The sequence below is a fragment of the Uloborus diversus genome, chromosome 8 (genome assembly GCF_026930045.1).
Source record: "Uloborus diversus isolate 005 chromosome 8, Udiv.v.3.1, whole genome shotgun sequence".
Taxonomy (NCBI): Eukaryota; Metazoa; Arthropoda; class Arachnida; order Araneae; family Uloboridae; genus Uloborus; species Uloborus diversus.
Genome location: NC_072738.1, coordinates 146,079,917 through 146,095,217, shown reverse-complemented (window position 1 = coordinate 146,095,217; position 15,301 = coordinate 146,079,917). Strand labels below are relative to the sequence as shown.

General features: G+C 36.9%; 1 protein-coding gene across 1 annotated transcript in view; it reads left to right on the top strand.

Annotated features, from left to right (window-relative positions):
* LOC129227834 (neurogenic locus notch homolog protein 1-like) overlaps window positions 1-15,301 on the top strand; it is a 44,297-nt gene that overhangs the window by 12,509 nt on the left and 16,487 nt on the right. Inside the window, exons 4-11 of the mRNA XM_054862447.1 lie at window positions 753-911; window positions 3,067-3,207; window positions 5,253-5,359; window positions 7,303-7,358; window positions 9,627-9,793; window positions 11,955-12,116; window positions 13,879-14,034; window positions 14,166-14,232. Of these exons, the coding sequence (XP_054718422.1) occupies window positions 753-911; window positions 3,067-3,207; window positions 5,253-5,359; window positions 7,303-7,358; window positions 9,627-9,793; window positions 11,955-12,116; window positions 13,879-14,034; window positions 14,166-14,232 (1,015 nt within the window). The remainder of the gene's footprint in view (window positions 1-752; window positions 912-3,066; window positions 3,208-5,252; window positions 5,360-7,302; window positions 7,359-9,626; window positions 9,794-11,954; window positions 12,117-13,878; window positions 14,035-14,165; window positions 14,233-15,301) is intronic.

The following is a 15,301-nucleotide window of genomic DNA, read 5'->3' as shown; positions in this document are numbered from 1 at the left end:
TTCTATGTTCATTACATAGAAAAATTGTTTCTATATATCGAAAAAATCTCTATATATCGAAAAAAAATTTCGAGACATTCGTAGATTTTTTTCCACTTCAGACTGTTTGTCTCATGGAAAAATGAAAATTAGGGGAGAAAATTATGTTCACTAAAGGTTGCTACGAAACTCATGAGGAATCTGGGGTTGAGAGCTGTGTAGATAGGTCGTTTTTCTGTTTTGGAGTTCTTAACTTCCCTCAAGTTTATTTCAAATCTAAGTTGTAACCAGGAACACTGTAAAATCAGTTTCAAGTTATCCCTTTTGTTGGTTGATTATCTTTTTTTAGTCTTTTTAGCTTCAGTAAAAATCATTTAAGTTAAGTAGATTGATTTTTTACTTTTCTCTCGATTACACTGTCAAAACGAACCCCCCCCCCCCTAATGTTGCGAATCAAGTTAATTGCCGAAGAATGAAGATGTATGACGGCGCAAAAATATAATTTCTGTTATTTTTTTATTTTTCAACTTTCATTTAATCCGATGCTCGTATAAATTAGAAATTGGGTTTCATGCACGAAAATTAGCTTTAATTTTAGTGTTTTAGGAGATTTGTACGATAAAATAACATCGTTTCTATACATCGAAATTTCTATATATCGAATTTTTTTCCGGAAATTTGCTACTTCGATATATGGAGGTCCGACTGTACATTTATTCATGAAAGACGAAATGTGAACTAATAAATATCCTTCACTCAATTTGCTTTTCAAGAGAGAACATGCATTGACTTAGATGTTCAGGAGGAGTGCAAGAAGGTTGGTGCTATGCGGTGTGAAAACAAATGGGACAAGCCCGGAATGGACTCAGGCGCTGGTTACGAATGTGTGTGTAGGCCAGGGTATTCTAAAAATGAAGATGATATATGTACAGGTACGTTTCGATTTTTTCCAGTAAATTTTATAACTTTTGAGCTGAGAAACCATTTGTTTGCCTTTGCCTGTGTGGTCCCTAATACAGTCGAGTCCCGACTTACGCGAGGGATGCGTTCCACGACCCTTCGCGTAATTTGAAATTTCGCGTTGTGGAAAAGGGTATGTGTAAAAACTTTTATAAACATACCCATACGATTAAAGACACTTGTCAACACCACCTCAAACTGTTAAAAACCATTTCTTAACTATACATTATTGTTTCTTAAACAAAAACTTGAATTTTTATTTATTGTATTCAAAAAAAAAAGTTTTATTTAACATAAAAAACTGTCTACGATGCAAAAAATCAATGATGAATGGGTAAGGAAGGCGTAAAATAAACCACTACGATACGTACATTATTGTAGTAAGAAAAACAAATGCTCTATAGTTGTTGAAACTTTTTCTTTTTCTTTCTAACTTCACAAACTTTAAACGAAGCAGAGCTCTTAGGTGCCATTATATTTCATCAACTTTCCCATATAGAATGAAAAAAATAAACGGAAAATGAGGAGTAGTTACTTGTATAAGCGATGTTCAGACTAGTACGGTGTGGGAACTTCCGCCCTCAGCGATGCCAACGGGATGAAGGTCCATTCACGAAAAAACCGCGATTCGGATCGCGTTGTAGTGGGAGTCGACTGTACAACTAAGTAGTTACAAATTTCGGGAAATAGAATGTTTCACTTTTACTGAACATGTTTGATCGAAAAGATACATAAATACTGTTACAAATTCTGTAAATAGTGATTATTTTTGTGATTAATTTGTTGTAATCTAGCTAAATTTGGCGTTTATTCCATTATCTTTCATCTAAAATTATCTTAGTATCGTAACCTGTAAATGGTTTCTTATAATGAACATACATCCCCCTAACATTCGACTGAAGTATACGGTCCCCGGATAACATTTGTGAATGGAATAAAAAGAAAATACGAGAAGCATTTCGAATTTCGTCGAAACTTCTCTAGGATTTATAAATAGCCTCCGCGCGTGATAAAGTTTTAGTTATGCTTTTAGCTGTCTGAGATTCGTCTGAGCGTTGCTCTGTTTATTGTGAGGCATTTCGCTATGTTTTTTTCTGCGTATTTGGATGTAAATACGTGTGTCATCTTTGAATATACGGTGTTAATTGATATTTGCCCAATTGCTATGGTTAATTTAGCAGTTGTTAACGATATTTCTTATACATAGTTGTAAATAAATCTCCAGTGTTTTTCTCAAGAACTGTGTCGTCATTCAAAGAAAGCGCGAAGTTGCATCACGAACTCTTAACAATACAGTCGAACTCGTTTATAACGAACCCTGATTTAAAGAGAACCCTGGTTTTAGCGAGTAAATCTGAAATACATTGAAACCTGCGCAAGTTGATCACTCTCGGTGCATTACTTTAGTGGTCAACTTCAGAGGTTGATTTATATGATAAGGGTTGATTACGTACCTGAAAAAGGCGATCAACTTAGACGGGTGGTCAACTTACAAGAGTGGTCAACTTCACTGGTTTTACTGTACTTGGTTGGTCTAATGTTAAGTCTATAGGACAGGAGCATAACTCGCTTTTAACCAGCAAACCCCGTTTAAAGCGAGCAATATGTTTGTGATTCGTAACATTTCTATTGACTTCCAGCTCAGCGTATCCTTTTCTGGTAAATTTTCTTTAACATTCCAAAGTCAACAAAAGTTAGTAAAAAACATAAATCCTGTGAACAAGCGATGACAGCACTTTTTTTTCATAAGTGGCTTAAAGAAACGTTTAAAAATTATATCGTCGCCTCAGAGCAACAGTAAGATATCTTCGTGTTATTTCTGCGGTTATATATCTTACTGTTGCTCTGAGGCGACGATATATGTGTGTATATGTGTATTCCTCAGAAACAATGTTGTAAGAAAGAGACATTCAGACAGCTCAAAGCAAAGTAATCAACTTGTTTGGAAATGTACGGTGATTTAAATTAAGAAGAAAAAAAAACATGAGGAATTTTTGATTTTTTTATGCACCCGCTTTTTACGAGCTCTCGGTTATAACGAGCGAACATTGCCGTTCCTCGAAGTTTGTTATAAGGGAGTTCGACTGTACTTGCAAAAAAATAAATGTTTGTTTTTGACATTTTTAGAGAAGTGCAAATTGAAAAATCATATCAGTAAATGTGCTGCCCGAGGTCAGATCTGTGTTATGGATCATTTGTATAACGCCATCTGCAAATGTCCACCAACGACTGCATGGAATGAAACAACCCAAAGATGTGATATTTTAAGTAAGTATGAAAAATTAATTTCGGTTTGATGTTTTCTTATTTGTGTTTGTTTTCTTTTGAGAAATGGAAGGATTTACGAACCCAAAATGCAGTTTTCTAAAAGATGTTCCTTTTACGTTCTATGCGACAGTTTATAGATTCGGCTTCTCTTAACTACGTCCAACTTTTCCCCCTTGTTTATTATGTGTACAGAAAAACGATTCTTAATACAACAGTAACTAAATTTGGACCATTATGTGAAAGTTGCGTGAGTCACATAAGGATCCAAAGGTCATGCTAATAACGTAGCGTCATAGTAAAGTCGTCAAAAGGTTTCAGCAACTTACAAGTGACAAACCGCGGCTACATTACTAAGTGACGTAATAGTGACGTCTTCATAATGTTACAAATTAACTGCATTAATAAAGCCAATGCATGGGCCTGGCTAAGGCCCCCATATATACGAGCCGACGCATCAGCTTAAGATTAGCCATTTTGGATCGGAGCGCGTGTTTGAGTGGTTCTATATCACCAAACGCGATAATTCTGGCGAGTTATCGCGTTTGGTGATGGTTCACTGTCAGCAATTATTAGCGGTACGTGAATTGTTTATTAAATCAAATATCATTTTCGGCAAATTTGGCGAAATCCGCAATTTTACTGTGGCAACCCTAGCAACGCAGCAGTGAAAAATCCGATCCAAAATGGCTAAACTTAAGCTGATGCGTCGGCCTATCTATATAGTGGCACTAGGCCTGGCCGATTCATCTGCTGAGCCCTAATATTTCCTTTTAAACTCTCCAAAAAAAAAAAAAAAAAAAAAAAAAACTTTTCAACTCTAAATGCGGAAACTAATATCCTACAAATCAGAGGTTCCGAAATTGGGTGCCGCGACACTCTGGGGTTCCGTAGGAAGAGGCGAGGTATCAATATATAAATATGTAACAGCAGCATGCCGTGAGAAAATTCTAATTTATCATGCGAGGCAGCGAGAAGCGAAGGGATGCAAGTAGATATTTACAAGTTTTGAGTAAAACACGTTTAAAGTTCAGGTCCTAAGTAGACTGTCATTGAATTTTTTTTCTAAATCATGCTGTATAACAGCACCCACCAGAGCTACTAGTGCCCCAAGAGACTACTCTTGCCCCAAGAGAGAGAGGAGAGGTTCCCCTACCATTTGTACTGTTTTTCTCCAAATTTTTAATCTTGTCACTTACATCCCTTTGTTTCTCACTGCTCTACATGATGCCTCTAATTGGAAAAAAGTTTAGAAATCCCTGCTGTAAACTAAAGTTTCAGTTTTGAGTATTTGTGCACTTGTGCTGATTTTAATCATAAATCAAATATATACTAATAATGTAAAGCTGAACAGTTTGTTTGTTTGAACGCGCTAATCTCAGGAACTTCTGGTTCGGATTGAAAAATTATTTTTGTGTTAAATTGTCCATTTATTGAGGAAGGCTGTGGGCTACCACGCTATATGAGTAACAGTAGTAAACTTAGCAATAAATTGAAATTAAATCAATAAAAATCATGATGCATTTTTTATTGCATCGATAGCTAAGAATGTTGATGCCAGAACTGCTGAATCGGTAAAGCGCTTAACTAGCAACTGTGGGGTCTTTGGTTCAAAACCGGTTGCGGGCAAGAAGATTTGGTAAATTTTATGAGCTCATTCAAAACTGAAGGGTTTTCAATTTTTTTTCTTTTTTCGATTTTCTAGTTTAACGGAAAACATTGATGTGGAAAAGGGTGTGTAATTTTTTACCACGTATATATCATGTATATACCATAGCGCGATGTAGTTAAAATGTTTTATTTAAATACATTGTTGTCTTATTAACGCGGGTGAAGTCGCACGGCACAGCTAAAAATAAATAAAAGAAAGTATAAATTGTTTCTCAATATTATTACGGACCCAGGCAACGCTTGGTATGTTTGCTAGTCCATAATACAAATTTTAATTTGATACTTTCATTCTCATCCCTGTAAACATTTTCTAAAGCATTCTTTATAGATGATTTCAGAACACTGTAAGAATTATTTTCTGTTGCAATCCATTTCAGACGAAAACATACTCATGATGCAGAATTTACCAGTTATTAAGAAAAAATACGTTCAAGAAGATGGTTCCTTGGATAAAGTGATGCTGAATGTTGACATCGTAAATGCGGTATGCGTTCTCTAATTATTACTTTCAGAGTTTATGCCCACTCTAAAATATAATTACTAAAAAATCATCATAATTTTACAATTTAGAAGAATTTCCACCTCCAGCTCAGTCACTCCTATGCCGGGCTGATGAGTGCTAATAAGCACGAAACTGCAGTCCTCGGCTGGAAATGACTGAGCTGGCGGTGTATTTCATGTATTTCTGCCTTAGTCCTGGCTATAGAGGGTAACTTACTGAATGTATCTGCCTAGTCTTCAATATTCGAGTTGAACCGAACCATAGTTTCGGTCACTCGTCTGGTCAGTGCGAATTCTGTATTAGCTACCAGTTTGTTTGGCACTCTAGGCTTCCTTAAGTAGTTTTCCACCTCCAGCTCAGTCACTCCTATGCCGGGCTGATGAGTGATAATTAGCACGAAACTGCAGTCCTCGGCTGGAATTGACTGAGCTGGCGGTGTATTTTATGTATTTGAAGAATTTGTGTTAACGCTAATTATTCAGGCTATGAATGCTTTAATAGTTAACTTAGGATAACATTTATTTTGCAACGTTTTAAAAACCTGTTACCTTTGCACTTCTGAGATCAATTCTGTCTATTTTTTGCGAAAGAAGTAAACCTGCTGTTGATCTAAGAAGACGAAAAATGGCCAACATGTGAAACAGTTATAGAAGGAAATCTCTAATTAATCTCTTAACGAACACATTTATAAAGTAAATGTAATAAACCGACTCAAAAATGGGAATTAGGGATAATTTTTTAGATTCTTGTCAGTTTTAACAAACCAAGAAAAAGATTTTTCCTGCATGGAGATTTTTTCTTACCAAGCCTATAGTGATTTGGTTTTTTGGTCAACGCGTAAACGTCGTCCTTGTTTTTATTTGAAAGATTCCTTCCGGGCCAGCTTAAAAACTCGTTCAAAAGATAAATTCTTCATAGGATGACTATGAGTAAATGTTTTTAGAGACTTTTTAAAATCTCGTGAGTAGACATTTTACAAGAGTCTTTAACTGTCCTGCTGAGCCTACACCAGGGACGGTTACAAACTACCATTTTTAGGGATGTCATGGTGAAGATTGACCACTTCACAATGCTTACGTTCGACGAGCACGACGGTAGCTCCCGGTTGGTTAATCACGTGACAGCAATGACGTCAGCGGTTACTAACCGGTTATTCATGAACCAATGCTTCATCGAACGCTTTCGGTTGATCACCGTTCACTTGCGCAGAAATGGCGCGGACGAACAACACGCAGGTGAAAAATACTTATAGTTGGTCAAAAATGTCACGTGGTTCCCTCAACTAATCAACCAGCTTAAGTTGCGGTTGACCGGTAGATGAACCGGTGAGGCTCATAGAACGACATCGGAAGCGACCAGTTAACCGGTAGCTCTCAAGAACGCTGCGGTTAGCCACCGGTTACTCACCGGTCGACCGGTGAGGTTCGTCGAACGCAAGCAAAGAAGGAACCTGCGGTTTTGGGAACGAAAAACTTCTGAAACTGCTTGAATGTCAACTAAAAACACCAAATCGGTGACGAATAAGGTACATAATAAAGCATAAACGTTGTTAAATGATTTCAAAAGCAAGAAGTATTTCAAAAATGTTTCTTTTTTAAAAACAATTAATTAATTGAAAATATTATTATATCTAAGAAGAAAGAAATGGTTGTCATTTTGTTCACAAAGTGTTAAGACAGAATGATAATGGATAATATTGTCGACCGTTTAGTAGCGGTCATGACCTACATGACCCTCTCCTTGTATCCACCCCTGTTCTACATTTGATTCTGAATTTTTATAATCAGTATTTTTGATTTAAAAATGTATTTGTCCCTCGAACGTAAGAGTTTTAACAGGGTCTGTGTACCAGAGTTCATGCGAGAACTATAAGTATTAGGTTTAAAAGAATTTTATTTTCTGAAAAACATTTCTTTTGATTTTAGATGAACACAGTGTATCCAAAGAAAATCCTAGATTACGCTTACTTGTTGAACTACACGTAAGTAAACATTGTTTCTCATTTCAGTTTGATTTTTAATTTTAACGAAATAATGCACAATAATAACAAAATACAAAAAAAAAAAAAAATATTCGCAAGCATTTGAGTTTTAAAGAAACTTTCATAGAATATTTTTAAAGCTATCCGACTTAGACCTACAAAACAGCATTCGTCAATTAATCAAACTACGATACACCTGAAATACACCGCCAATTAAAGCCGAGGACTGCAGCTTCGTGCTTATTAGCACTCATCAGCCCGGCATAGGAGTAACTGAGCTGGAGGTGGAAAACCTCTTAATGAAGCCTAGAGTGCCAAACAAACTGGTAGCTAATACAGAAATATCACCATTGTATTAGCTTCCAGTTTGTTTGGCACTTTAGGCTTCCTTAAGAGGCTTTCTACCTCCAGTTCAGTCATTCCTATGCCGGGCTGATGAGTGCTAAAACTGCAGTTTTCGGCTGGAATTGATTGAGCTGGCCATATGGCGGTAACTTACTGGATACGATACACCTGTTCCAGACTAGATTCCATAATTGAACCTTTATTTTGAAAAATAACTTTTTGTTTAAAATACTTTAAATTTTGGTCAAAAGGTGATGAAAAATTGCGAATCATGGAGAGGATTTATCAGCAGGGCTCTAAATCCGTTATTTTTTAGAATTCGTGTTTTGATCAGACCAACTGATGTCAGGGCATGCCCTTGGAATGTCAGTCTTTCAACTGAGATACCCCTTGTTCAATTGAAAATTTTGTGATTGCATTTCTCTTTTGAAGGAACAAAAGATTGTTTATATATTGCTCTCTTCGTAAAAACTTGACATTTATATTTCGTGTCCTCTCGGTTTGTATTGTCTTTGTGATTGGTCGACCTGTTGCATTTACCCATTTTAATATCGTTGAATAACAGATTAAAACAAAATCACACAACTTTGATTTTCATGTTTAAACTCATCCGAAGCTAACCCCTAAGGTTTTACACAAAGAACTTAATGTTCTGTCAAGAAATTCAAGGATTTTAGAAACTTAAACATTTTTAAGCTTTGATACAAGAAGATAAGCTGATCTACAACGCCATAGAAGCAAAACGGTAAATTTACCATGTACATACTTCGTTTCAGAAACGTTTACAAAGGGTTGTGAACAACATTTTAAAACGTTTGTGAAACGTAACGTGTGCTACCTGAGTTGTATCTGTCATATAGTTTTACCTTAACACCGTCCAAAAATGTGCAATAATTCAAAATCTTTTGCTTTTTCGACTCATCCAAGTTTTTAAAAAATCAGTCGTCTGTTCTGCAGTTATTTAAAGAACTTTAATTTTTTAGTTATGCAATATCTACTGGTGTTGGTAATAACATTTTTTTTAGCGCGTTGAATGAAAAATGTTTTCACATTTAAAACTTGATAACTACTTGAACTCGCGATATTATTATTGCTACATTCTGCTTCATTTCTTGCACTATGGCTATCGGTTCTGTAGCAGTTTCACTGTAATATACTTTCAATAACTCCACACTCTAAGGATGTGCATTCGTTTCAAACGTTATGTACTTCTGAGCCTAAAACCTTAAGTTTAAACTTCAACATCACATTGATACAATCGATTGCTTAAAAAAAAACATAAACTTTGTTTATGTTTCTTTTTACAAAAAAGGAAGCATTGTATTCGCAAAATAATTTTCACTCAAAAATCGACCTTAATTTTCATTTTACTCACCCTCGAATGAATATTGAGTTTGGGGTTCGAGTTTTTTTTTTCGACTCGACCACACGTGTATAAGAGCCTAAGAACGTATAGACACGCGAAATATCCATAATGATGATTCCCGAGTTAATTACAACAAATTTTCTCGTGACGTCTGTATGTACGTATGTATGTATGTGTGTATGCATGTCGCATAACACAAGAACGGTAAGTTCTAGAAAGTTGAAATTTGGTACGTAGACTCCTAGTGGGGTCTAGTTGTGCAACTCCCCTTTTGGTTGCATTCGGGTGTTTCTAAAGGGGTCTTTTGCCCCTTTTTTGGGGGGAAATCATTGTTAATTTCGATGTAAACTCTAGTGGTGTTATAATTTGTCGGACACTTGGCGATATATCGCCATTCTTTTGGTAGCCAAGTTTTCTCCCCAACTTGACGACAAATTTGGCAATTTTTAAAAATTTGTTTTAATTTGGCCACTGTTGGTGATATTTAGAAAGTAAACTATTGAATCACATTAAAATTGCCAGTAATGGGGAAATGACATTAGCTCGTTCTTTTTTAGGGAATCCTCGCTTGTTGTAAAGTGCAATGTGATTGCTCAATTTAGCGGCCCGACGAAGTATGATGCTAAACGTTACACTTTATATGCAGATCTTCAACTAAATTGCAGTGACTGCTCAATGTATCTGCTGCCGCCAATACTTCTGGATAAGCAGTCTTTCAATGACAGTAAGTTCTTTTTCTGTGTCAATCCAGCCAGATTCATGCGACGACTATACACGACACTTTTCATTTATACAAATAAATACAAATACAAAAGTGACGACCAGCAACAGGCTCTGGGCCCAGCTAGACTGGTCCTAGTCAATTTACAATCACCAGTGAAGATCAATGGCCCTCTTAAAACTGTCTACTCCCTTGCTCATTACTCACCTCTTCCGGTAAACTGTTCCAAGGCTCCACTACCCTGCTAAAATAATTTTTCCTAACATCCATGTTAGCCTGAGATTTAAATAGCTTAAAACAATGACCCCGTGTCCTGTTTTCAGTGCTAAACTTTAGCCCCGTAACATCTTTCGTTTCAATAAATTTAAACAGCTGATTTGTTTTGATACTCCTATCTAAGGCTCCTGTATATACGATAGGGTATGTCATAACTTTTCTTTTTTGAATATTTACTTGCGCAACTATGATGCACTGTGATTTCTCCCTAGAAATTCATTTCTTATATTATTTTTGAAAAATATTAAGGTTTAGCTACCGGGAAACAAGCTACAAAGTTTGAAAAAAAAGGTAAAAAATATTCAATTTGCAAAAATTTTTATGAAAATAAAATGTTTGAAATTCTTGTTCTAGTACCATTCAAATGCTTTCTTTTAACACTCTTTACACATGTTTTTATGATTAACTAAATTTCTTTAAAGTTTTTAGTTCGCAAATAACCTGTACATTTTCGGGAAATCAACCAAAATTCGGTTTTTTCAGCTTATCTTGAACATTGCAGCATTTCTTCTGAAAAAGTGCAACAATATTAACCCTAGAGAAGTCGCGCTTCGGTCGATTCCCCGTCCGTTGTCAGATATTTCACTCTATCCCACCACCCCTTATTATAATAACGGGGCCCATCTGTGTAGCTGAAGGTCCGACTCTCCCCAGCCCACACACTTAGTTCTGAGAATTTTCTTCGGTATTTCGAGGTTGTATAGCTTTTGGAAATGTATGTTGGTCAATTAGACCAATAGCGCGCCCTCCTAGTCAGGTGTCATTTTCTCCCTGGCATTTCCTTTCTTCTGCTTTCGTCTCACGGATCGCTACGGTGGGGAAAAGACCGAAGCGCGAACACTAGCGTAACAAAAGGAAAAGCGACTTCTCTAGGGTTAATTTCCCAATAAATGTTCACTATGTGTTAGTTAGACCCACACATACGTAACCTTTTTGTCATAATTTCTATCAATCGTTAAATAATTTCAATATTACGAGCGAAACAGCGCGGAACTTGACACCCATTCAAATCAAACGCGCCAATAGCAGCTCATATACATGTGGCGATCTTCTCTTATTTCGCGAAGCAGGTAGGGTCATGGAGGTAGTATTCCTACATCCATGGGTAGGGTATTTATCTAGTAAGTGTGACGTTTTATCTTTTAACTCGGCTTTCCTTCCGCGCTTCGTGACGTCACTGTCAACTTAAGTTGCAAGCAAGTATAGAAGAATAGAAAAACCGAAACTCGTTCCGATAACGTTCTATCTCTCTTATTAGGGTTGAAGCAAAAGTTTTTCATCTTAGATCTTAATTATCTCATAATATTTAATAAAAGCTACAAAAAATGAATTTGTTGTTAACTCAAGGACTGAATATTTTTGAGCAATCACGATTGCTTATTGTTCTCACTTGACAGTTTTGAATTCCTATCATTTTATTTTCCCACCAGCACCCTCTGCCAGCTTCACAATGCTGCTCCTCTTGCGAAAACCGTCTCCAGGTTGTGTCCATATCCTACACACACACGCATACACACACACGCTTACACACACATACACACACTCATGCCTACGCACAGACACAAACACACACTCCTACACATACACACACACATACACACACTCATGCCTGCACACAGACACAAACACATATGCCTACATACACACACACTAACGCCTACACACACACACGAACGCCTACACACACACACACACGTGCGCGCGTACACACAGCACTGCATACACAACACACGCATACATACACACACACACACCCACATATATGCGCCTGCACTAACACACACTCGCATTCGTACACACACGCTCGTGATTGCGAAAAACATAATTGGAATTCAAGACGCCAAAAATTCAAATTAATATATATATATATATTTTAAATTACTTTCAGTTACTTTACAAAACCTGGATTTTTGCTCCGAGCCTCTGAAAAACTACCTGTGTGGTCCAGGAAGTGGATGTAAAGACAGGACATGCTCTTGTAACAAAGGATACAGGATAACGGAAAGCAGTGTACAAGTAGCCGAAGATTTTTCACTTTTCAGATGTGAAGGTAATCATAAAAATAAAAATAATTGTTTTGCAACTAAAATTTTTAACTCAACATCAGAAAAGAAAAAAAAAAATGCGTGGTATTGTGTAATATAGATGTGAAAAATCTTCTGTCATGACTTTTTAACCCCCGTAACAAAAAGGAAGGGAAAGGGGAAGTAGAAGTTTGACGTGTCTGTCCGGAGTCGCAGCTTTTAAACAGAAGAATTGATTTTGACAATCAGGGTAAACGAAGGGCTGTGTCAGCCTCTTCGGAATTTAACGGCCCGGCCCTTGGAAGGGCCCGCTCGAAATCCGGGTGGAATTTAATTTTACATGTTTTATAAGGACAGAGACAAAAACTTACCCGGAAACCAAACTGACTATGGGCCCGCCTTTGCTCTCGGCGGCCCTGTTGATAGTTCCTGTTTTATTTAAAAGGTGGATTGATTGAGAGTGTAGAGCATTAAAGAACACTCTCGATCACATCAACACTCTACACTGTTAAAAATTTTCCGTAAAATTTACGGTAATTGTTACTGGAATCCTTGTTGCCAGTAGCTATTACCGTAAAAATCAAGTGTTACTGTAAAATTTTACGGTTTCCTCGGTGGGCCACAGCAACTAATAGGAGCTGGGATCGCTTATTTTTTTCGGTATAAATAACTGTAAAAATCAGCGATGCGTTAAGTCCGCCATTTTACAGTAACAACTGCCAGAAAGTCTTCCTGAATTTTTAACGGTGTATGTCTCACCTTTGTAAAACTTTAATTACCGAAGATACAATTAAAAACAGAGTCTGAAGTGGTTTACTTGGCTAATGCGCCTGTTTCTGTAAAAATGGCTTAAATAGGTGTAGGGTAAAGATAGATACATGGCCAATTTTAGCAGTTTTATGGCCAAAAGCAGAATTTTTCTGCATTTTCAGGAAGGGTGTATCCCAAAATCTACTCCCCCCCCATTACGTCACTGGTGATGTTCACACTTTAAATCGTAATGTCTTATTTCAAAAGCGTCTTATAGTTCTACCTAAAAACACAAGGTTAACGGCACCAGCCACAGACATGCTTAAGACATAGCTCTCAGGTTAACTCAATTTTCTGAGCCTTCCAATGAATTTAGACTTTCTAAATTATTATTTTTCTCTAATGCAACAACATATCATCTAAAGTTTGGCTGCTTCTGGATCCTCTGAATTAGTTAATTCTATTGTTATTTGCTCAATTTCGAAAAAAGGTCAGACACCCCAGTAACAGACATCGAAAAATCAGATGGGGATCATACACGGATCTGATAATATGCAACAACAGATAGGACGAGGAAAGGATGAGTGATATACAAAATTCCCTTTTTCTCTCTAAAATGGGCAAAAGTTCTTCATTTTTAGATCTAAAACCTTATTACATTCAAATGAACATGAAACACCAGCTGACCTCGTGGTGTCTGTTCATAACCTTCCACCACTGCCTTGTAAATTCCAACTGGCTCATAAAATTCACTCTGATAAACATTAGATGGTTGTACCGCATTCATGGGCCACAGCAACGTCAGTTTTACCCTCCTGAAAGGCTTACTATTTAGATCCAAACTTATAACTGTCTGTTACTGGACCCTTATCTGTTACTGCAGACCTTACCCTAGAGCTATTTAATAATGTGAGTGGTATTAATACCAGCAATTATAGTTTATGAATTACTTTTGCTTTTAGGTAATACTTTATAATATATAATTAATGACTCATAACTTCCTTTATCTTATACAATTTCTATATATATTTTTATTAGACATCGACGAATGTCTAGAGAAAACTGATGAATGCACAAAAAACACTACCTGCGTCAACATTCCTGGGGGTTATTTTTGCAACTGCAAGCAAGGTTACAAGAAATTATCCGACACCTTACCTTATAAGAACACTCCCGATAAAGAAGGTTGTGTTGGTGAGTAAATGTATTATATCATTTATATTAGTCGTAGTCTCATATATGGACGTGATCCAATGTTGCTCTGAAAGCCTCGTATATTTCATCTGCAATATTTTTCTCAAAAGAAAACTTGATTACACTTTCAGATTTTTGTTACCCAAGCCCGTGCAAGAAAGGAGCCTGCCGCTTGAAAGAGAAGGGATTCGATTGTAGGTGAGAAGCCAATGTTGTCAATTCATTCCTTTAAAAAGTAATCCTACTTATAACGAAGATAGCATATAGATGTGTATAAATCAAAAATTTTAATTAAGTAGCAATTGTAATAGCACAGTAAAAAAAAAAAAAACCTCCAATTTGAATTCCGAAACTTTGAATTCAAATTATGTTTTTCGCAATCACGAGTTGCGACAAGACTCTACTGGTTAGAGTTATTGTTTATAGAAATGGCTCCCCAGCCCAAGCATGTCCCTCCTCCTGGGTGCTTACGTGTATATAGTTGTGTGTTTGTGTGTGCAGGCTTACGTGTGTGCACGTAGGCGTGTGTAGTGTGTAAAGGCGTGCGCGCGTAGGCGACTGTGTATGCGTGTGTAGGACATGGACGCCACCGCCCAGCCAAAGTGGATTCCGGGGGACAGTGGTCAGGAGCAGCCGCGCCGCCGCCGGTGGACGGTGGTGCTGCAGCCCTGGTCCAAGCTGAAAAAGGAACCGGAACATCAAGGACTGTCAAGTGAGAACAATAAGCAATCGTGATTGCTCAAAAAAAAAAAAAAAAAAAAAACAAATCTGTGCGCATAAATTATTTGCCCTCGTGTCCCAATTATAAGAATTTGAGGTCCCCGGGTCTGCTGAAATTTAAATAAAAGTCACGAAATTTAGCAAGTTTCTATGAGTAATGGAAGGTTTCTTTCAGACGCTCTGCGGATGGATGTCCTGCCACATGCAGGGGGTGAAATCTGGTGCCTTCAACTTATCTTTAAATTTCGGTGCTTTTCTTAAAATTTCGGCAGGCTTTACGATTTTATGTCTCGATAATAAGGGCAGCAGGGCAAATAATTTATGCATCTAGAAAGATGTTTTACTATGCTCTTTCATGTGCAATTTATTTAAACTTTTTCACAGTTTCATTATTTGAATGCTTCTCTGGCAAGGTGGAATATATCTTATACGCAAAATGAAACCGCAATCGGAGTTGATAAATCAAAATACAAGTATAGATTTAAAATACAGTTTTCGTTGTTGTCTCGTGGCTGTTATCTCGTGCCAGCAACGCTGGTTACTGGGT